The 25,160-nt window shown below is 40.7% G+C and overlaps 1 protein-coding gene across 1 annotated transcript in view; it reads right to left on the bottom strand.

Moving 5' to 3' along the window:
• The window catches only part of MOSPD2 (motile sperm domain containing 2), a 116,259-nt gene that overhangs the window by 45,420 nt on the left and 45,679 nt on the right, over window positions 1–25,160 (bottom strand). The window contains exons 7-9 of the mRNA XM_073565241.1: window positions 24,957–24,995; window positions 3,117–3,241; window positions 1,547–1,723 (exon numbers count right to left, since the gene is read on the bottom strand). Of these exons, the coding sequence (XP_073421342.1) occupies window positions 1,547–1,723; window positions 3,117–3,241; window positions 24,957–24,995 (341 nt within the window). The remainder of the gene's footprint in view (window positions 1–1,546; window positions 1,724–3,116; window positions 3,242–24,956; window positions 24,996–25,160) is intronic.

Genomic DNA, 25,160 nt, shown 5'->3' with positions numbered 1-25,160 from the left:
TGGCTTAATTTAATTTAATTTTGGCGTAAATTATGATGAAGGTTTCTAGGCGAGCTTTACAGCACCTTGTCCCAGCTACACCTTGTTTGGGGAAGGTAGTCGGGATTGGCGTTCAAACACAAAAAAAATCACAATATTTCTAGTATAAATGCTTTGATAAGTAAGCCGCAGGGTAATTCTTAGTCTAAACAGTCTTAAGCTAAGCTCACACTTATACAATGCCCTCCACTGAGCACTAGGGCTGGGGTTTGTCTCTCCGAAATAGGGGGATTTTGATGGGATCTTCCAATGGAGGCATTCACTTGAATGAGGCCGACGGAGTTCACTGTGGAGGCAGTCTGGCCTCCATCTTTGTAGTATTAGTCTTTTTCAGACATTCACAAAAACGTGGCCGACACCTGGCCTAACAGAACGATATCCACATTGTATAACTCACTCTTTAGAGATCACTTCTGTGTATTGTGTTTTTTTTGCCTGAAAAACCCATGTCCATGCTCATTCATCCAAGCTTCACCCCTCAGTCAATGTCTCTCTGAACGTTCAACTTGTGTAATCTGTAGTTATAAATCAGCCGAGAGGAGCTGAAAGAGAGATCTAAGAGTCCTGGCAGACTGTCAGGACGCGCTCACTGACAGGTTCTCAGTTAACGCATGGTCTATCCTAAATGGAGGGGCAACCTCCTTTGATAAAACATTCCAGGTTCTGCACTTGTGAACTATGATTGGAAGAAGACAGAACAAAAGCAGTAACTTTGCTACTACAAGTGAGGACTCAACCATAAAAAAGGTGATACCTAATAGATCAGTGAAGCCCGACTGCTGAGACTTCCACCGATAGCTATAATATTGGGAGACTTGTGTATTCCGATTAAAGTACCACTCCGGGATATTTTTTTTATTTCAACTCTCGAGTGGTGTCACTAATGTATATTCCCTGTGTGTAGTAGAATATTAACCGACCACCGTCTTCTGTTGTTTCCAGCACCGCTCTGGTCCTGTTCTGCACCATGTGACCATGAATTGGGACTGGCCGGAGCGCCCCAGTGTTCGCTGGGTGGGCCGTATGTCATTTCTCAATTTACGTCTATGAGACTCAAAACGAAACTCACATAGACTTACATTAAAAAAAGACAGTGACCGTTAGAAGGGGCTTCAAACCAGTCAGATCTGCGGTCACAAGATGAAGGAGGGGGACCAAAGCGGCGCCGGAACCAGTATGTAAGGAAGTGATGGTCTCCTATGACTGCTGCTGCCCTATCCAGTCTCAGTGGCACTTCCGGAGAGATTTTAGAGCGCATTGCTCAGCTACCTTTGGCTGTCCCATAGAGTATGAATTACGTGGCAATCATCACGTGTGATCATTCATTCATTGTGGTGATTGGTGGGTTCTCAGTGATCGAAGCCACACTTATCCTGTGGGTAGGCGATAATTTGACGTAACTGGGGGACCAGATGTAAAGACACACAGGCTGTAGTACAAACGTTGCTGCTCTTTACATTGCTAAATGTGGGGGGAAAAAAATGCTCTGCCACAGGACGTGAAATACCTTTTTAGGCTTCAGGGCACTCTCTTCAGTTGCAAATGAATCCACAGAGTCCCTGGCGTCCACCTCGCTCTCCTCTTTGCTTTCTAATTCATCCTCACAGGACGCGGGTCCATTTTCACTCATTGGAGTTTGGAAATCATCATCGGGTAATGGAGGATAACTGTATTTGAAAGGATCCTGAAACATAAAAACATCCTGGCTCAGAAGTCTTGTAGGACACGATGTGCTCTCAGGACATTTCACTTTAGACAGGCATCACTCGCCGAAGCAAATCAATTAGAAACATTAACCAGTTCAAGAGCATGCCATTCTACCCCTGGTCATGATCAAGCACATTTTCTGAGTTTTTGATAAACGCGGTTTTAAAGACCTGTAAACATTTTTTTTTTATTCTCTTTCGGATAGTCAAGTAATTTTTGCATCTTTTGGGGGGAATAATTGTGGCCTAATTTTTATTTTATTTTCACATATTTTTTGTTTTGTATGCCGATATCGGTAGGGGAATAAAGGAAACACGTGTAACGCAAGCAATGCTTCCTATTACTGTATTGAGTACATATTCAATACTGTATACGCAGAACTAGAGAAGGCAGAGATGGCAAGAAACCAGTTTTTCCTTTTCCATGAGAAGTCCGTGCAGCTGCTATACTCTACAATGACGTTTTACAACGTCACTCCAGAGTACAACGTGGACCGCCTGCACATTTATCGTCTACGAATGGTCCAGAAGCAGATAAAATCCCTAGAAGCTTACATGAATGAATTGGTAAAGCATTTCCATTTTAATTGAATAATGTATAGCAAAAAAAACTTTTTTTTAAAAAAGCTATGTGCTTCTAGCATATACTGGTCAGTTTGAACTGACAGGGGGAATAGTAACACTCAGAGCTCAGTTTACAAAAACTGCAAGTGTTTACTCAAATTAATAAATGGTTAAAGGGCATATCCCTCCAACAACATTTATCACTAATCCATACGGCAGGTGAAAAGTACCGTATATGTATTTGTTGGGAAGTTGGGATCTCCTTTTCTGATCCCAGAAAAGGAGATCCCAACTTCTTTTAACTGGAAAGGGAGAGTGTTTGCGGAAGCGCCACTCCACTTACTTCTAAGGCTGTTTATGGAGCAGCCCCTTTCCATTTTTTAGGATGTCTAAAAAAAAAAAAAAAAAAAAATCTAAGACCCATATTAATCAATCCACTCTTGATCAGGATGATAAAAAAAAAGCCAAATATCGGCGCATTTTTCAACTTTACGCGCGCCATAAAACTTATCACGTAAAAAGTCTTATGAAAAACCTGTAACACAAGCGATCTGTGCCTAGTCTAGTAGCATAGGAAGCCCTATTATTACTCCTGCTCTGTGATTACTAAATGATGGGCGCTGATTTAGTGTGGATGACAGGAGCTATATTAGGAGACGTGAATATCCTGACAGGTAAGGAAATACACAGCTTAAGAATCCACACAAGAAGAAGTCAAGTGAGAAGTCATCCGGGATGTCAGAGCTTTACATGCTCCTTAGTAAACTAAATTACCACCTTGTAAGAAATGATTCTTGCAGAACTTACAGTTCCTCCCATGTGTGGCGGTAAGTACTCCGCGCTGATGTAGTCCTGAATTTCGCTCCGGTTCACAAATTTCAGCATGTTGATCGCTTCTGGACCAAGCCAGCCCTTCACAATTTTAAAAGCAGCTAATAGAGAAAAAAAAACAAAGGAAGCATTTTCATATACATACAAATCCAATTATGTCTGAAAATATCTTAATAAAAAATATGCAGTCATAGCTACGTGCACCTGTTCACACTTGCCTAATTCTGTTTGAATGTGCTTGTCAGTCTTTTTTGTACTTTACTATTGGAGATGGTGACTGCCTCCATATTTGGCTGAGCTCCTCCCATCAAGGTATACCTTGTCACGGCTGGTGGGCTCACAGGAATTGGCCAATTTATGAGCTAAGTACCTTCATTTTAACGTATATTCTATATAGCAGTAATACCATCCATATATCCTACATTTGCATACAGCTCACTGTACAAAGAGTGCTGCTGTTTGCATTCTACATTTGCAACAGCTCACTGTACAAAGAGTGCTGCTGTAAGCATTCTACATTTGCATACATCTCACTGTATTCAGAGTGCTGCTGTAAGCATTCTACATTTGCATACATCTCACTGTATACAGAGTGCTGCTGCTTGCATTCCACATTTGCATACATCTTACTGTATACAGAGTGCTGCTGTACACATTCTATATTTGCATAGATCTTACTGTTATACAGAGTGCTGCTGTAAGCATTCTACATTTGCATACCCCATCTCACTGTATACAGAGTGCTGCTGTTTGCATTCTGTATTTGCATACATCTCACTGTATAGAGTGCTGTTATAAGCATTCTAAATTTGCATACATCTCACTGTATACAGAGTGCTGCTGTTTGCATTCTATATTTGCATACATCTCACTGTATACAGAGTGCTAGTGTAAGCATTCTACATTTGCATACATCTCACTGTATACAGAGTGCTGATGTTTGCATTCTATATTTGCATACATCTCACTGTATACAGAGTTCTAGTGTAAGCATTCTACATTTGCATACATCTCACTGTATACAGAATGCTGCTGTAAGCATTCTACATTTGCATACATCTTACTGTATACAGAGTGCTGCTGCATGCATTCTACATTTGCATACATCTTACTGTATACAGAGTGCTGCTGTAAGCATTCTACATTTGCATACATCTCACTGTATGCAGAGTGCTGCGGTAAGCATTCTACATTTGCATACATCTTACTGTATACAGAGTGCTGCTTTATGCATTCTACATTTGCATACATCTTACTGTATACAGAGTGCTGCTGTAAGTATTCTACATTTGCACACATCTCACTGTATAGAGTGCTGCTGCATGCATTCTACATTTGCATACATCTTACTGTATACAGAGTGTTGCTGTAAGAATTCTACATTTGCATACATCTCACTGTATAGAGTGCTGCTGTTTGCATTCTATATTTGCATACATCTCACTGTATAGAGTGCTGCTATAAGCATTCTAAATTTGCATACATCTCACTGTATACAAAGTGCTACTGTAAGCATTCTACATTTGCATACATCTCACTGTATACAGAGTGTTGCTGTTTGCATTCTATATTTGCATACATCTCACTGTACACAGAGTGCTGCTGCATGCATTCTACATTTGCACACATCTTACTGTATACAGAGTGCTGCATGCATTCTACATTTGCACACATCTCACTATATACAGAGTGCTGCTGTTTGTATTTTATATTTGCATACATCTCACTGTATACAGAGTGCTGCTGCATGCATTCTACTATTGCATACATCTCACTGTATACAGAGTGCTGCTGTTTGCATTCTATATTTGCATACATCTCACTGTATACAGAGTGCTGCTGTAAGCATTCTACATTTGCATACATCTTACTGTATACAGAGTGCTGCTGTACACATTCTATATTTGCATACATCTTACTGTATACAGGGTGCTGCTGTAAGCATTCTACATTTGCATACATCTTACTGTATACAGAGTGCTGCTGTAAGCATTCTACATTTGCATACATCTTACTGTATACAGAGTGCTGCTGTACACATTCTATATTGCTTTCATCTTACTGTTATACAGAGTGCTGCTGTAAGCATTCTACATTAGCATACATCTTACTGTATACAGAGTGCTGCTGTAAGCATTCTAAATTTGCATACATCTCACTGTATACAGAGTGCTGCTGTTTGCATTCTATATTTGCATACATCTCACTGTATACAGAGTGCTACTGTAAGCATTCTACATTTGCATACATCTCACTGTATACAGAGTGCTGCTGTTTGCATTCTATATTTGCATACATCTCACTGTATACAGAGTGCTGCTACATGCATTCTACATTTGCACACATCTTACTGTATACAGAGTGCTGCTGTTTGCATTCTATATTTGCATACATCTTACTGTATACAGAGTGCTGCTGTAAGCATTCTACATTTGCATATATCTTACTGTATACAGAGTGCTGCTGTAAACATTCTACAATTGCATATATCTTACTGTATACAGAGTGCTGCTGTAAACATTCTACATTTGCACACATCTCAATGTATACAGAGTGCTGCTGTAAGCATTCTACATTTGCATACATCTCACTGTATACAGAGTGCTCCTGTAAGCATTCTAAATTTGCATACATCTCACTGTATACAGAGAGCTGCTGTAAGCATTCTACATTTGCATACATCTCACTGTATACAGAGTGCTGCTGTAAGCATTCTATATTTGCATACATCTTACTGTTATACAGAGTGCTGCTGTAAGCATTCTACATTTGCATAAATCTCACTGTATACAGAGGGCTGCTGTAAGCATTCTACATTTGCATACATCTCACTGTATACAGAGTGCTGCTGTACACATTCTATATTGCATACATCTTACTGTATACAGGGTGCTGCAAGAATTCTACATTTGCATACATCCTACTGTATACAAAGTGCTGCTGTAAGCATTCTACATTTGCATACATCTTACTGTATTCAGAGTGCTGCTTTATGCATTCTACATTTGCATACATCTTACTGTATACAGAGTGCTGCTGTAAGCATTCTACATTTGCACATATCTTACTGTATTCAGAGTGCTGCTGTAAGCATTCTACATTTGCATACATCTTACTGTTATACAGAGTGCTGCTGTAAGCATTCTACATTTGCATACCTCTTACTGTATACAGAGTGCTGCTGTACACATTCTACATTTGCATACATCTTACTGTATACAGAGTGCTGCTGTACACATTCTATATTGCATACATCTTACTGTTATACAGAGTGCTGCTGTAAGCATTCTACATTTGCATACATCTCACTGTATACAGAGTGCTGCTGTAAGCATTCTAGATTTGCATACATCTCACTGTATACAGGGTGCTGCTGTAAGCATTCTACATTTGCATACCTCTTACTGTATACAGAGTGCTGCTGTACACATTCTATATTTGCATACATCTTACTGTATACAGAGTGCTGCTGTAAGCATTCTACATTTGCATACATCTTAATGTATACAGAGTGCTGCTGTACACATTCTATATTGCATACATCTTACTGTTATAGAGTGCTGCTGTAAGCATTCTACATTTGCATACATCTCACTGTATACAGAGTGCTGCTGTTTGCATTCTATATTTGCATACATCTCACTGTATAGAGTGCTGCTGTTTGCATTCTATATTTGCATACATCTCACTGTATACAGAGTGCTGCTGCATGCATTCTACATTTGCATACATCTTACTGTATACAGAGTGCTACTGTTTGCATTCTATATTTGCATACATCTCACTGTATACAGAGTGCTGCTTTATGAATTCTATATTTGCATACATCTTACTGTATACAGAGTGCTGCTGTAAGCATTCTACATTTGCACACATCTCACTGTATACAGAGTGCTACTGTAAGCATTCTACATTTGCATACATCTTACTGCATACAGAGTGCTGCTGTTTGCATTCTATATTTGCATACATCTCACTGTATAGAAAGTGCTGCATGCATTCTACATTTGCATACATCTTACTGTATACAGAGTGCTGCTGTAAGCATTCTACATTTGCATACATCTCACTGTATAGAGTGCTGCTGTTTGCATTCTATATTTGCATACATCTCACTGTATAGAGTGCTACTGTAAGCATTCTACATTTGCATACATCTCACTGTATACAGAGTGTTGCTGTTTGCATTCTATATTTGCATACATCTCACTGTACACAGAGTGCTGCTGCATGCATTCTACATTTGCACACATCTTACTGTATACAGAGTGCTGCATGCATTCTACATTTGCACACATCTCACTATATACAGAGTGCTGCTGTTTGTATTTTATATTTGCATACATCTCACTGTATACAGAGTGCTGCTGCATGCATTCTACTATTGCATACATCTCACTGTATACAGAGTGCTGCTGTTTGCATTCTATATTTGCATACATCTCACTGTATACAGAGTGCTGCTGTAAGCATTCTACATTTGCATACATCTTACTGTATACAGAGTGCTGCTGTACACATTCTATATTTGCATACATCTTACTGTATACAGGGTGCTGCTGTAAGCATTCTACATTTGCATACATCTTACTGTATACAGAGTGCTGCTGTAAGCATTCTACATTTGCATACATCTTACTGTATACAGAGTGCTGCTGTACACATTCTATATTGCTTTCATCTTACTGTTATACAGAGTGCTGCTGTAAGCATTCTACATTTGCATACATCTTACTGTATACAGAGTGCTGCTGTAAGCATTCTAAATTTGCATACATCTCACTGTATACAGAGTGCTGCTGTTTGCATTCTATATTTGCATACATCTCACTGTATAGAGTGCTACTGTAAGCATTCTACATTTGCATACATCTCACTGTATACAGAGTGCTGCTGTTTGCGTTCTATATTTGCATACATCTCACTGTAAAGAGTGCTGCTGTTTGCATTCTATATTTGCATACATCTCACTGTATACAGAGTGCTGCTACATGCATTCTACATTTGCACACATCTTACTGTATACAGAGTGCTGCTGTTTGCATTCTATATTTGCATACATCTCAATGTATACAGAGTGCTGCTTTATGAATTCTATATTTGCATACATCTTACTGTATACAGAGTGCTGCTGTAAGCATTCTACATTTGCATATATCTTACTGTATACAGAGTGCTGCTGTAAACATTCTACATTTGCATATATCTTACTGTATACAGAGTGCTGCTGTAAACATTCTACATTTGCACACATCTCACTGTATACAGAGTGCTGCTGTAAGCATTCTACATTTGCATACATCTCACTGTATAGAGTGCTCCTGTAAGCATTCTAAATTTGCATACATCTTACTGTATACAGAGTGCTGCTGTAAGCATTCTACATTTGCATACATCTCACTGTATACAGAGTGCTGCTGTAAGCATTCTATATTTGCATACATCTTACTGTTATACAGAGTGCTGCTGTAAGCATTCTACATTTGCATAAATCTCACTGTATACAGAGGGCTGCTGTAAGCATTCTACATTTGCATACATCTCACTGTATACAGAGTGCTGCTGTACACATTCTATATTGCATACATCTTACTGTATACAGGGTGCTGCAAGCATTCTACATTTGCATACATCTTACTGTATACAAAGTGCTGCTGTAAGCATTCTACATTTGCATACATCTTACTGTATTCAGAGTGCTGCTTTATGCATTCTACATTTGCATACATCTTACTGTATTCAGAGTGCTGCTGTAAGCATTCTACATTTGCATACATCTTACTGTTATACAGAGTGCTGCTGTAAGCATTCTACATTTGCATACCTCTTACTGTATACAGAGTGCTGCTGTACACATTCTACATTTGCATACATCTTACTGTATACAGAGTGCTGCTGTACACATTCTATATTGCATACATCTTACTGTTATACAGAGTGCTGCTGTAAGCATTCTACATTTGCATACATCTCACTGTATACAGAGTGCTGCTGTAAGCATTCTAAATTTGCATACATCTCACTGTATACAGGGTGCTGCTGTAAGCATTCTACATTTGCATACCTCTTACTGTATACAGAGTGCTGCTGTACACATTCTATATTTGCATACATTTTACTGTTATACAGAGTGCTGCTGTAAGCATTCTATATTTGCATACATCTTACTGTATACAGAGTGCTGCTGTAAGCATTCTACATTTGCATACATCTTAATGTATACAGAGTGCTGCTGTACACATTCTATATTGCATACATCTTACTGTTATAGAGTACTGCTGTAAGCATTCTACATTTGCATACATCTCACTGTATACAGAGTGCTGCTGTTTGCATTCTATATTTGCATACATCTCACTGTATAGAGTGCTGCTGTTTGCATTCTATATTTGCATACATCTCACTGTATACAGAGTGCTGCTGCATGCATTCTACATTTGCATACATCTTACTGTATACAGAGTGCTGCTGTTTGCATTCTATATTTGCATACATCTCACTGTATACAGAGTGCTGCTTTATGAATTCTATATTTGCATACATCTTACTGTATACAGAGTGCTGCTGTAAGCATTCTACATTTGCACACATCTCACTGTATACAGAGTGCTGCTGTAAGCATTCTACATTTGCATACATCTTACTGCATACAGAGTGCTGCTGTAAGCATTCTAAATTTGCATACATCTCACTGTAGACAGAGTGCTGCTGTTTGCATTCTATATTGCATACATCTTACTGTATTCAGAGTGCTGCTTTATGCATTCTACATTTGCATATATCTTACTGTATACAGAGTGCTGCTGTAAACATTCTACATTTGCACACATCTCACTGTATACAGAGTGCTGCTGTAAGCATTCTACATTTGCATACATCTCACTGTATACAGAGTGCTCCTGTAAGCATTCTAAATTTGCATACATCTTACTGTATACAGAGTGCTGCTGTAAGCATTCTACATTTGCATACATCTCACTGTATACAGAGTGCTGCTGTAAGCATTCTATATTTGCATACATCTTACTGTTATACAGAGTGCTGCTGTAAGCATTCTACATTTGCATAAATCTCACTGTATACAGAGGGCTGCTGTAAGCATTCTACATTTGCATACATCTCACTGTATACAGAGTGCTGCTGTACACATTCTATATTGCATACATCTTACTGTATACAGGGTGCTGCAAGCATTCTACATTTGCATACATCTTACTGTATACAAAGTGCTGCTGTAAGCATTCTACATTTGCATACATCTTACTGTATTCAGAGTGCTGCTTTATGCATTCTACATTTGCATACATCTTACTGTATTCAGAGTGCTGCTGTAAGCATTCTACATTTGCATACATCTTACTGTTATACAGAGTGCTGCTGTAAGCATTCTACATTTGCATACCTCTTACTGTATACAGAGTGCTGCTGTACACATTCTACATTTGCATACATCTTACTGTATACAGAGTGCTGCTGTACACATTCTATATTGCATACATCTTACTGTTATACAGAGTGCTGCTGTAAGCATTCTACATTTGCATACATCTCACTGTATACAGAGTGCTGCTGTAAGCATTCTAAATTTGCATACATCTCACTGTATACAGGGTGCTGCTGTAAGCATTCTACATTTGCATACCTCTTACTGTATACAGAGTGCTGCTGTACACATTCTATATTTGCATACATTTTACTGTTATACAGAGTGCTGCTGTAAGCATTCTATATTTGCATACATCTTACTGTATACAGAGTGCTGCTGTTTGCATTCTATATTTGCATACATCTCACTGTATAGAGTGCTGCTGTTTGCATTCTATATTTGCATACATCTCACTGTATACAGAGTGCTGCTGCATGCATTCTACATTTGCATACATCTTACTGTATACAGAGTGCTGCTGTTTGCATTCTATATTTGCATACATCTCACTGTATACAGAGTGCTGCTTTATGAATTCTATATTTGCATACATCTTACTGTATACAGAGTGCTGCTGTAAGCATTCTACATTTGCACACATCTCACTGTATACAGAGTGCTGCTGTAAGCATTCTACATTTGCATACATCTTACTGCATACAGAGTGCTGCTGTAAGCATTCTAAATTTGCATACATCTCACTGTAGACAGAGTGCTGCTGTTTGCATTCTATATTTGCATACATCTCACTGTATACAGAGTGCTACTGTAAGCATTCTATATTTGCATACATCTCACTGTATACAGAGTGCTGCTGTTTGCATTCTATATTTGCATACATCTCACTGTATATTTAGTGCTGCTGTTGGCATTCTATATTTGCATACATCTCACTGTATACAGAGTTCTGCTGCATGCATTCTACATTTGCACACATCTTACTGTATACAGAGTGCTGCATGCATTCTACATTTGCACACATCTCACTGTATACAGAGTGCTGCTGTTTGCATTCTATATTTGCATACATCTCACTGTATACAGAGTGCTGCTGTTTGTATTTTATATTTGCATACATCTCACTGTATACAGAGTGCTGCTGCATGCATTCTACTATTGCATACATCTTACTGTATACAGAGTGCTGCGGTTTGCATTCTATATTTGCATACATCTCAGTGTATTCAGAGTGCTGCTGTTTGCATTCTATATTTGCATACATCTCACTGTATACAGAGTGCTGCTGCATGCATTCTACATTTGCACACATCTTATCTTACTGTATACAGAGTGCTGCTGTAAGCATTCTACATTTGCACATATCTTACTGTATTCAGAGTGCTGCTTTATGCATTCTACATTTGCATACATCTTACTGTATTCAGAGTGCTGCTTTATGCATTCTACATTTGCATACATCTTACTGTATTCAGAGTGCTGCTTTATGCATTCAACATTTGCATACATCTTACTGTATACAGAGTGCTGCTTTATGCATTCTACATTGGCACATATCTTACTGTATACAGAGTGCTGCTTTATGAATTCTACATTTGCATACATCTTACTGAATACAGAGTGCTGCTGTAAGCATTCTACATTTGCACACATCTTACTGTATTCAGAGTGCTGCTTTATGAATTCTACATTGGCATACATCTTACTGTATACAGAGTGCTGCTGTATGCTTTTGTTTGTAATAAAAAAATAAAAAATGCCTCATATGAAAAAAAAAAAAAAAATCTAACAACCAGATGGGGTTCCATCACTGGTTTCTTCACTCCATTGACCCATGCCATATAGGTATTTTTGCCGTTCTTTGGAATGATAGTAGACGGGTAAAAGTATCATAAAATTTCTGTTCAACGCCGACTTTGCGACTCTACAAGGAGTTTGATGAGGATTCTGTTGAAAACGATTTAGTGACTCTCTCTCATCCTGTACCAGTCATGACTTGTATTGTTTAAGATTACTGTACTTGTATGTATTATGTATACCCCTCCTCACATGTAAAGCGCCATGGAATAAATGGCGCTATAATAATAAATAATAATAATCTGTCACAAACTTCCTAAATCTTAGGTGGCTCAGTGGCTAGCACTGTTGCTTTGCAACATTGGGGTCCCAAGTTCAGATCCCACCAAGAACTACAAGGAGTTTGCATGTTCTCCCCGTGTTTGCGTGGCTTTCCTCTGGGTTCTCCGGTTTCCTCCCACACTTCAAAGACATAATGATGGGGAATCTAGATTGTGAGCCCCAATGGGGACAGTGTAAAGCTCTGTGGAATATGATGGCGCTATATGTGAGTGAAATAAATAAAAATCAGACCCTTGCTCTTTTAGTTTACATCCTTTTACCTTACTCTGGTTAGACCTGATGATCTTTGGTATCACAACAATTTTGTGTTTTTAGGAAATCAGTTGCAGCTTCACAAAAAGTGCTCTTGACTAGTAAATGTCAGTAGGTATCCTGAGGACTAAAGGCCTAGGATTATGTGTTTTTTATGAGTGCTGTGAAGACACCATACTGGCTGTCAGTTTTCCCAGATACAGTACAGACACACCAAAGGCCAAGTTCACACCGGCATTCCGGGTTTTGTTACTCTGCTACATATTTGGAGGAGAACTGATGACAGGGATGGATCTGCTATATGACAAACCCCATCGATGCCAAATAGACCCCACTGATCTTGATGAGGAACGACCGGTTCCCATTATGGTATCCGTAACTTTATTAAAAATATAGAATGACAGCAAAGAGGTGAACCTAGAAACGAAGGAATACTACTCTTCAAAAATAACAAGAAAATGATCTTTAAAAGGGGGTAAACCCAAGATCGACACTTATCATGAAGACAGGGGTCCGGGGTGCGCAGTGTACCGCCATTAAAAGCCTGTGCGCATGGCCATGTTCATCAGGGCCAGACTTTGTGCACAGCCACTGTACATGCATGTCCCTTAGGGGGGGCTAGGGACCTCCATTCATGTGATCAGGGGGTACTTGGATCAGACACATTGATAAGTTTCCATCTATGGACAACTGCTTTAGTTATACTGTCAAATTAAAGAGGTTTTAATAAAAAAAAAAAAAAAAAGAGCCAGATTTTTCCTAACAGCAGCACGACCGTCCCACGAATCCTAGGCTCTGTCTGTAATTGCAGCTTAACCCCATGTAAGTGAACAGGACCGAAGGCAGGTAATCAGGGCTGTGGAGTCGGTAAGCCAAACCTGCGACTCCTACTCCTCAATTTCCCTTACACTGACTCCGACATATATTGCTTATATTTAAGTGAAAAATTTATTGTAGTACAATGTGAACATCAGACATTTAATCATTTTTTTATGATACAATAATCAAGATATTTAAATAGAACATATTTACTTTGTACCCTTGTCTGTAGAGGAGGAGCTTCACTGGTGCTGGGGTGCAGCACTGACTTATCTCAGCTAAGAAAAAGCCTAGATCCTCAGGCTACATTCACACCATTGGTGTAGCCAGGATCAAACCTGGGGGGGGGGGGAGGGGGCAGAACCTCATACTGTTCCGCAGAACCTCATACTGCACACCTCAGCTGCTGAAGAACCTTATACTACACTTGAAAATAAACCCTGCACCTTAAGATGTGGTGAATGCAGTCTATTTATTCCAACTATCAATTGATGTTGATGTGTTACTGAAGACGAGCAATGCCTGTCCTGGGCGTCCTTTTGGGCAGCTGTGAGCAAGGATTGCCCTATCCGAAACGTCGCCACGCCACTAGGCTATTAAACAGTTCACACCACTACTATTTTGGTGCTGCTTTTTTATATATATATCTCTATCTGAGTGTATAGCCACATTCACTATAATATCCCACATCATCGCTCAGCCAGAGCCACAGGACTACTATCCATAATATCCCACATCATCCTGTCAGCCTGGCGTCAGAACCAGAGCACTGAGTGGATTTGCCCTGACTTGCATACCAATGATCCCTTTAAGGGAGGCCTGGGGTCAGAATCAGAGCACCGAGGGATTTGCCCTAACTTCCATACAGGAGATCCCTTTAAGAGACCCTGGGGTCAGTACCAGAGCATTTGAAGGCAATTGCCCTGATTTCCATACCGGAGATCCCTTTAAGAAAGGCCTGGGGTCAGTACCAAAGCGCAGAGTGGATTTGCCCTAACTTCCATACCAATGATCCCTTTAAGAGACCCTGGGGTCAGAACCACAGAGCTGAGTGGAACGGTCCTGACTTCCATTACGGGGATCCCTTTAAGAGAGGCCTGGGGTCAGAACCAGAGCGCTTTGTGGAATTGCGCTAACTTCCATACCAATGATCCCTTTAAGAGAGAAGATGTGCCTATGTGGTGGAGGATGTGTGATGGGTATAAGGGCACAGGAGGGGGGATTCATCTCTGTTATATGCTCTCTGCTCCTTTCAGGGGGGCAGACAATGGCTGGGAGCTTATGTTCACGGGGATGCTAGATTTCTCCCACCATGTCAGTGTCTGCTGAGGTGTTGTCAAGTGGGAAAACTTGCTCATAGCAACCAATCACAGCTCACCTTCTTTTAACCAACTCTGGTGAAATGAGAGGTGCTTAGTGATTGGTTGCAAGGAAAACTGTTGCTCATAGCAACCAATCACAGCTCAGCTTCTTTTGAACAGCTCTGGTGAAATGAAAAATGCTTCGTGATTGGTTGGTGATACACACATACATACATACATTCAGTTTTATATATACAGATTTCATAACTTTCCCAAATTCCTATGAAAAAATATTCCGCACATTCTGCATTGAACTACTGTACAAAATTTATTATATATTTTAGGAGTCGGTCCATTTTATACCGACTCCACCAAAATGAGCACCGACTCCGACGCCACAACTCCGACTCCACAGCCCTGCAGGTAACATCTTCCAGACTACTTAATTATAAGCCTTCACTTAGAGGCACTAATATATATCATTTGTGTGGCGTTGTGCACATTATGCCTTTATTATTAGGATTATAGTGCCATTTCCTGCACGGATCGGAGGTGAGGAGCAGTTCATCAGCCCGACAGGAAACGATTCTGCAGAACAGGTATAATAACAAGGCTATAAACTATTCCCAGCCAGGCATTCCTGCAGGGCAGACACGGTACACAATAATCGGCTGTCACTGACTGTAATAGAGAATACTGTCTCTCGTGCAGACTGCAGTCTGGTGTGCAAATAGCAGGCAGGTAATACGAATACACACACTGACAAGTGCCAATATGGCAGCTTGTTGTCACTGACGGACGGATGAGCAAAGCGATGGATTTTTCAATGCAGACTCAGGACACCGGTGAATATTTCTGGGGGGGCCACTTTTTGGGGTCGAAATAATATTATCTTTGTATATTTTATAACCTGAATACTCCTGATAGGGATCTATTGTCTTTGTGACTATGGTGCTTATCTTGCGGACACTGTCTTACTACAGGGCGCCTTTAGAGGTCTGAACAGCTGAGTGTTCCCCATTACACAGATATGGTTCTGTGGTCAATCAGCCCCTCTATTTTGTCTGTATATATTGAGCAATATGAGTAGCCTGACGATGAGGATGTGATAAGGAGCTCTCAGTGCACTTATTTTCTGCAGCCAGTGGCTAGATGTTATCAACCATTTTTTGTCCCTCTGTATTGATTTTAAATGCTTTTAAATAATTGTGTGTTGTTTCTTGATGCTTTTCTGCAAATAATAACATTATTCATATATAGCTTTGTGATTTAGCTCTTTTTTGCGCGGTGATCCCACACATATGCATAGTCTTTCTTCTTGTAATGTCTCATGGTCTATTTTACTTGCATGTGGTGATCCCCGTGGTGTGACTTTCATAATATTAGCTGGCCACTCATTGTGCTTTTCAAAACATTTATAGGACATTTCAAAACTTTCCCAAATTCTTATGAAAACATTTACAGCACATCCTGCAGTGAACTACTGACCCCAATTTATTATATATTCTAGGATTTGGAGTCGGTCCATTTTATACTTTCACACCTTGTCGGACATGGTTTACTTCTACACCTTGGTTGGCCGATGCTTACTTTACACACATCACTAACTGAATTTAACTGTACTGATGCCAACTGCCATTCTCGGGTGAGGAGACTGGGACATTATGGTTTAACGTTGGCAAAATCATAAAAATAAGTGGGTTTCACATGCTGCTGTACCCGCACGCTGTAAACACTAATGGCAATGTTTTTAACTGTGTTTTTGCATTACTTTCTATGGGTGAAAAAACGCTGCAAAAACGCTGAAAGAATGGACATGCTGCGGGTTAACAAAAAGCAGCTGTTTTCCAATTCAGTCAGAAAAAAAAAACAAAAACGAAAGCGTGGGCATGAGATTTCTCAAATCTTATAGCTTACACTGGTACTGTAAAAAGCAGATTTTAATTTGCATGAAAAGCAGCAAAGAAAATGCTGCAAAAATGCAACGTGTGAACATGGCCTAAGAAAAGATCTGTCGGCAGGGTTTTGCCACCTAAACTGAGAGCAGCAAGAGACAGAGACCTTGATGTATCATTTACTGGGCTACTCGCTGTAGTTTTGATAAAATAGCAGTTCAATCAGCAGGAGATTATCAGTTGAGGACTAGTAAACCTGCTGCCAGGTAGTCCTCCATATTCATGAGCTCTTTATAATGCTGCCCCCACAACTGATTGGCAGATTTCTGCCTATGCACAGTGTACACAGAAAACTGCCAATCAGTGGTGCGGTGAGGTAAGACAGAGATTAGCATAAGGGAACTGCTAAATCTGCAGCAGATAAAGCTGTGATTTTTATCAAAATTGCAGCAAACAGCCCAGTAAGTGACATATCACGGGAGTCATAGCACTCAGATTACAAATTCCCTGTAAAGTAATACTGAAGTCTACAAAAAGTATCACTATCCACTGGATAGGTGATAATTGTTAGATCTGTGCAGGAACTCTAGGACTGATGGTCAGAACTGGGAGCTTAAGTTCCCTGTTGTTGCTTAAAGGCAAAAGCTCCACCCATGAGGAACTGAAAAAAGAAGTAGCTAGTCAGGCATGTGTCTGGCCACTCCATTCAATGTCATTGACACGGAGAAACACCGTATCTGAGCTCATCACTATGTAGAGACAAACAATAAGGACACACACACCTCATGAAATATCACCTGTCTCACTGAGCAGACGCTCAATGGGATAGATATGGGGGGGATGCTAGGTTGGAGCTGCAGGACAATGAAGCAGCTAGCTGGGTGACAGAAGGCGGGATAGAGGGAAGAGCACCAGGGAGGCTAGTCCTGATCTGGCACACCCCAATAAGTTTGCTAAGTTGGCAGATGAGGGGAGTGTTAGTGCACGAGTAGCACTGCTGCAGCAAGGCATGTCCTCTGAAAGCGGAGGAGTGTCTGCTCCAGTAAGGGGGGAAAATAGGAGAGCAGGGCAGGCCAGACAGGTTCTGGTAGTGGGAGACTCAATTATTAGGGGAACAGATAGGGCAATCTGTCACAAAGACAGGGATCGTCGAACGGTGTGCTGCCTACCTGGCGAGACTGACACATCGCTGATCGGGTTGACAGATTACTGGGAGGGGCTGGGGAGGACCCAGTGGTCATGGTGCACATTGGCACAAATGACAAAGTTTTAGAGGTATGTGGAAGGTCCTTAAAGATGATTTCAGGGAAGTAAGGGCCTGTCACACTAAGCGATATCGCTAGCAATATCGCTATGTGTGATACTTACCTATAACCCGCTCCCCCACTGGTTATCGCTGATCGCGCGAGAACGTCCAGGACTGTTTCTCGTCGTCAGCTTCCTGCGGCGCTTCCTGCTGTGATGACGAGCGGAGCCGGGTGGGAGGACGCAGGATCGCCTGGTGTGACAGGTAAGTAGCGACCCCAGTTCCCAGCGATGTCGCTAGTGAGATCTGCCTGTGTGGCAGCTCACTAGCGACCACTTAGCGATGTACCAGCGATCCTGACCGCGTCATATCGCTGGTCGGGATCGCTGGTACATCGCTAAGTGTGACAGTACCTTTAGGCTGTAAGCTTAAAGCAAGGACCTCCAAGGTGGTATTTTCGGAAATACTTCCTGTACCACACCAGAGAGGCAACGGGAGATTAGAGAGGTTAATAAGTGGCTCAGGAATTGGTGTAGGAAGGAGGGGTTTGGGTTCCTGGAGAACTGGGCCGACTTCTCAGTTGGCTACAGGTTCTACGCTAGGGACGGGCTGCACCTCAATGGGGAGGGTGCAGCTGTGCTGGGGGAGAAAATGGCTAGAAGATTGGAGGAGTGTTTAAACTAGGGAATGGGGGGAGGGTATTCCTTTTATAGGAGGGGAAGACAGTGCAGATAGAGACCTGGGCACAAATAATGAAATTGGGGGTGGGGGTGGCAGGGGGGTGGGGTTAGAACAGTTAATAATTTAAGAAAGAATAGAGGTACAGAGAGATACATAAAGTGCATGTATACTAATGCCAGAAGCCTCGCCAACAGGATGGAGGAATTGGGAGTTAATGTTGTTGGAACATAATTATGACATGGTGGGGATATCTGAGACATGGCTGGACGAGAGCCATGACTGGGCGGTTAATTTACAGGGCTATAGTCTGTTCAGAAATGACCGAACAAATAAACGAGGGGGGGACGTGTGTTTATATGTAAAATCATCCTTAACCCATCCTTCTTGATAATATGTATGAAGCTAATGAAAATGTAGAGTCCCTGTGGGTAGAGATAAGGGGAGGGGGGAAAAATAATAAATTACTGATAGGGGTTTGTTATAAGTCTCCAAAAATAATGGAAGCAACAGAGAATATCCTCATAAAGCAAATAGATGAAGCAGCGACTCAAGGAGAAGTCATTATTATGGGGGACTTCAACTACCCTGAAATACATTGGGGAACAGAAACCTGCAGTTCCAGCAAAGGTAATAGGTTTCTGACTACTATGAGAGACAATTATCTTTCACAACTGGTCAGGACCCAACAAGAGGGGGGGCACTGCTAGACCTAATATTAACCAACAGGCCAGACCGAATATCAAATGTAAGGGTTGGGGGTCACTTGGGTAATAGTAATCACAAATTAAAAAGTTATCAGGTGTCCTTTAATAAGATGTGTAGTAGAGGGGTTACAAGGACACTAAACTTCAGGAAGGCAAATTTCCAACGGATGAGAGATGATCTTGGTGCAATTAATTGGGACGATATCCTGAGACATAAAAATACACAAAGAAAATGGGAGACGTTTATTAGCATCCTGAATAGGACCTGTGCACAATATATACCGTATGGGAATAAACATGAGAGAAATAGGAGGAAACCACTATGGCTAAATAGAGCTGTAAGGGGCGCAATAAGAGATAAAAATAAAGCATTTAGAGAATTAAAGCAAGTAGGTAGTGATGAGGCATTAACTGAATACAGAAGATTAAATAAATTCTGGAAAAAGCAAATCAAGACAGCAAAGATTGAGACAGAGAGACTCATTGCCAGAGAAAGTAAAAATAATCCCAAAATATTCTTTAACTACATAAATAGTAAGAAACTAAAAAATGATAGTGTTGGTCCCCTTAAAAATAGTCTGGGTGAAATGGTGGATGAGGAAAAAGCCAATATGCTAAATGACTTTTTTTCAACAGTATTTACACAAGAAAATCCCATGACGGATAACATGATCAGGGATAAAAATTCTCCATTAAATGTCACCTGCTTAACCCAGCAGGAAGTACGGCGGCGTCTAAAAATCACTAAAATTGACAAATCCCCGGGCCAGGATGGGATACACCCCAGAGTACTGCAGGAATTAAGCACAGTCATAGATAGACCATTATTTTTAATCTTTAAAGATTCCATAATAACAGGGTCTGTACCACAGGAATGGCGTATAGCAAATGTGGTGCCAATATTCAAAAAGGGGACAAAAACTGAACTTGGAAATTATAGGCCAGTAAGTTTAACCTCAACTGTGAGTAAAATCCTGGAGGGTTTTCTAAGAGATACTATACTGGAGTATCTGAAGAAGAATAACCTCATGACCCAATATCAACATGGGTTTACAAGGGACCGTTCCTGTCAGACTAATCTGATAAGCTTTTATGAAGAGGTAAGTTCCAGACTGGACCAAGGGAATGCAGTGGACGTGGCGTACATGGACTTTTCAAAAGCTTTTGATACAGTGCCACACAAAAGGTTGATCCATAAAATGAGAACAATGGGGATAGGGGAAAATATGTGTGGGTGGGTTAAGAGCTGGCTCAGGGATAGGAAACAAAGGGTGGTTATTAATGGAGCACACTCGGACTGGGTCACGGTTAGCAGTGGGGTACCACAGGGGTCAGTTTTGGGCCCGCTTCTTTTTAACATATTTATTAATGACCTTGTAAGGGGCAAAGAGAGAGTAGAATTTCAATATTTGCAGATGACACTAAACTCTGCAGGGTAATCAATACAGAGGAGGACAATTTTATATTCCAGGAGGATTTATGTAAACTAGAAGCTTGGGCTGATAAATGGCAAATGAGCTTTAATGGGGATAAATGTAAGGTCATGCACTTGGGTAGAACGAACAAGATGTATAATTATGGGCACTGGGCAAAACTGTCACTGAAAAAGACCTGGGTGTATGGGTGGCTGACAAACTGACATTTAGTGGCCAGTGTCAGCAGCTGCTGCAAAGGCAAATAAAATAATGGGATGCATTAAAAGAGGCATAGATGCTCATGAGGGGAACATAAATTTACCTCTAAATAGGTCACTAGTGCGACCACACTTAGAATACTGTGTACAGTTCTGGTCTCTGGTGTATTATTGGTGTATAAGAAAGACATAGCTGAACTGGAGCGGGGGCAGAGAAGAGCGACCAAGGTTATTAGGGAACTGGGGGGTCTGCAATACCAAGACAGGTTATTACACTTGGGGTTATTTAGTTTGGAAAATCGAAGGCTTAGGGTTGATCTTATTACAATGTATAAATATATGCGGGGACAGTACAAAGACCTTTCTAATGATCTTTTTACTATTAGACCTGTGACGGGGACAAGGGGGCATCCTCTACGTCTGGAGGAAAGAAGGTTTAAGCATACTCACAGACGCGGATTCTTTACTGTAAGAGCAGTGAGACTATGGAACTCTCTGCCATATGATGTTGTAATGAGTGATTCACTACTAAAATTTAAGAAGGGACTGGATGCCTTTCTTGAAAAGTATAATATTACAGGGTATATACACTAGTTTCGTTAATATTGCGTTGATCCAGGGAGCTAGTCTGATTGCCGTATGTGGAGTCGGGAAGGAATTTTTTTCCCCAATGTGAAGCTTACTGTTTGCCACATGGGGTTTTTTTGCCTTCCTCTGGATCAACATGTTAGGGCAAGTTAGGATAGGATATGGGTTGAACTAGATGGACTTAAAGTCTTCCTTCAACCTTAATAACTATGTTACTATGTTACTACATAGTATGGCATACTCCTTTATACAGGCGAAAAAGGGGGCAAACAGGCTTTCAGTACATAATAAGAATATAATACAGTATCTAACAGGCACGTAACATTACATAAAAAAATAATAAACTCACAATGGACATGAAATAATAGAACAATGTAAAATTCCTTTTACTAGATGACATCTATTTAAGTGAGAAGCTACTTTGCATACATCATGGCTGGTGAATTAGCGTCCTAGCGGGGAGGACAATGCGCCTCTTACCCCACAGCACTACAGTTACAGTAAAATGTACAAATTCACTGCATTTTCAGGGCTACAAAAAAAAAACCCCTCTGACCATGGCCTGGCGGTCCTGTCTCCTCGCCTAGCACTGATGTGTTTGAGCACTGCCAGGCACATAGCGTTCAGCTGCCTGTCATGGGCAGGACACGCATGATCGGCCGCGGTATGAAGAGTGTGGCCTGAAGAAGCTACCGCTCACTATAACTGCTCATCCTAGTGCCTGAGAATCCTGACGTCGGCAGCGTCCACATCGGAGCATTGTATACAGGGTTATGTTTTACTCTGGGTTTATCCTGTGGCGCAGCACAACATCCGGCAAAGGGAAGAAGCTGCATACGGCAATATTGCTATGTATGAGGCCGGAGCTTTACAGTATCTGACCTACTTTCCCTATTACTGGTTGGATAATGTATGGGAGACTGGGAAGGACAGTAAACTAAGAGACCATCCTGTATGCCGGACCACCAGAGAATCAAAAATGAACACTTCAACCATAGACAACCAAAGGAGCTGTCATTACGGAAAGGGATGACCCATCACCTCTAGCCTAAACCGCCAAGGGTTCAAATATTAAGAGGGCGGTCTACCAGTTTGATATTGATCTATCCTTAGGATGACAGCAGCCCCCCACCGAAAAGGAAAAAAAATGATTTTTTATTTTCACGCCCGGGCATTATAAACTTCTGTGAAGCACTTGGGGGTTCAAAGTGCTCACCACACATCTAGATAAGTTCCTTGGGAGGTCTAGTTTCCAAAATGGGGTCACTTGTGGGGGGTTTCCACAGGTTAGGTACATCAGGGGCTCTGCAAATGTAACATGATGCTCGCAGACCATTCCATCAAAGTCAGTATTTCAAAATGTCACTACTTCCCTTCTGAGCCCCGACGTGTACCCAAACAGTGGTTCCCCCCCACATATGGGGTACCAGCGTACTCAGGACGAACTGAACAACAACTTTTGGGGTCCAATTTCTCCTATTACCCTTGTGAAAATAAAAAATTGCGGACTAAAAAATAATTTTTTGAGGAAAAAAAAATATTTTTTATTTTCACGGTCTGCATTATAAACTTTTGTGAAGCACTTGGGGGTTCAAAGTGATCACTATGCATCTAGATAAGTTCCATAAGGGGTCTAGTTTCCAAAATGGTGTCACTTGTGGGGGTTTTTCACTGTTTAGGCACATCAGGGGTTCCCCAAACGCGACATGGTGTCCGATAACGATTGGAGCTAATTTTCCATTCAAAAAGTCAAATAGCGCTCCTTCCCTTCCCTGCCGTGCGCCCAAACAGTGGTTTATGACCACATATGAGGTATCGGTGTACTCAGGAGAAATTTTAGGATCCATTTTTCCTGTTGCCCATGTGAAAATGAAAAACCTGAGGCTAAAAGAAAATTTTTGTGGAAAAAAAAAGTACTTTTTTTTTACGGATCAATTTGTGAAGCACCTGGGGGTTCAAAGTGTCCACTATGCATGTAGATAAGTTCCTTGGGGGGTCTAGTTTCCAAAATGGGGTCACTTGTGAGGGAGCGCCAAAGTTTAGGCACACAGCGACTCTCCAAACGTGACATGGCAACCGCTAAATATTCCAGCATATTTTCCATTCAAAAAGTCAAACGGCGCTCCTTCTCTTCCGGGCCCTGCCGTGCGCCCAAACAGTGGTTTATAACCACATATGAGGTATCGGTGTACTCAGGAGAAATTGCCCAACAAATTTTAGGATCCATTTCATCCTGTTGTCTATGTAAAAATGAAAAAATTGTTGCTAAAGGAAAATTTTTGTTGGAAAAATTAAAATGTCCATTTTTTTATTTCCACGTTGATTTAGTTCCTGTGAAACACCTGAAGGGTTAATAATCTTCTTGAATGTAGTTTTGAGTAGCTTGAGGGGTGCAGTTTTTAGAATGGTGTCACTTTTGGGTATTTCCTGCCATATAGACCCCTCAAAGTGGCTTCAAATGTGAGGTGGTCTCTAAAAAAAAAATGTTTTTTTAAATTTTGTTGTAAAAATGAGAAATCGCTGGTCAACTTTTAACCCTTATAACTTCCTAACAAAAAAAAAATTTTGCTTCCAAAATTGTGCTGATGTAAAGTAGACATGTGGGAAATGTTATTTGGTAACTATTTTGTGTCACATAACTGTCTGGTTTAACAGAATAAAAATTCAAAATTTGAAAATTGCGAAATTTTCGCCAAATTTGTGATTTTTTCACAAATAAACGCAAAATTTATCGACCTAAATTTACCACTAACATGAAGCCCAATATGTCACGAAAAAACAATCTCTGAATCGCTAGGATCCGTTGAAGCGTTCCAGAGTTATTACCTCGTAAAGGGACACTGGTCAGAATTGCAAAAAATGGCCAGGTCATTAAGGTCAAAATAGGCTTGGTCATGAAGTGGTTAATATAGTCGTAGCAGACAACCCATTAAGAACTTCTATAAGAAGAAGCGAGGCCTTACCGCTTCTATGCTAGACCACTAAGGAATCATATAGTAACCCTTCCTCCATAGACCACCAAGGAAAGGAGGAGGCATTGTCCTAAGCGCTAAGGAAATCCAATGTTAACCCTTTGTTCTGCCCTAGACCAACATAGCGCAGCCTATTATCCTAGACTAGCCAACAACATAAAAGACCTTGAAGCAACAATGAAATAATAAAAATTAAACTTACCGTTCATTATCCAAGGCATTTCAAATATCACAATCTTTGCTAAAAAAAAAAAAAAAAACCATGAGAAGTGGGGGAGTGAATAAGTCATTGGACAATACACAAGCACATTTGATTTGTTGCCACTTATGAATATTACTGGATAACACTACAAAACACGAGAACAATCGATTTTGGAATGGCCACGGTTTTTGGTAAGGATTCCAT

The sequence above is a fragment of the Dendrobates tinctorius genome, unplaced genomic scaffold, assembly GCF_039654945.1.
Source record: "Dendrobates tinctorius isolate UK_male_01 unplaced genomic scaffold, ASM3965494v1 ptg000016l, whole genome shotgun sequence".
In the NCBI taxonomy this organism is placed as follows: Eukaryota; Metazoa; Chordata; class Amphibia; order Anura; family Dendrobatidae; genus Dendrobates; species Dendrobates tinctorius.
Note: the sequence above shows the minus strand (reverse complement) of the source record. Positions and strands in the feature narration are given on the sequence as shown.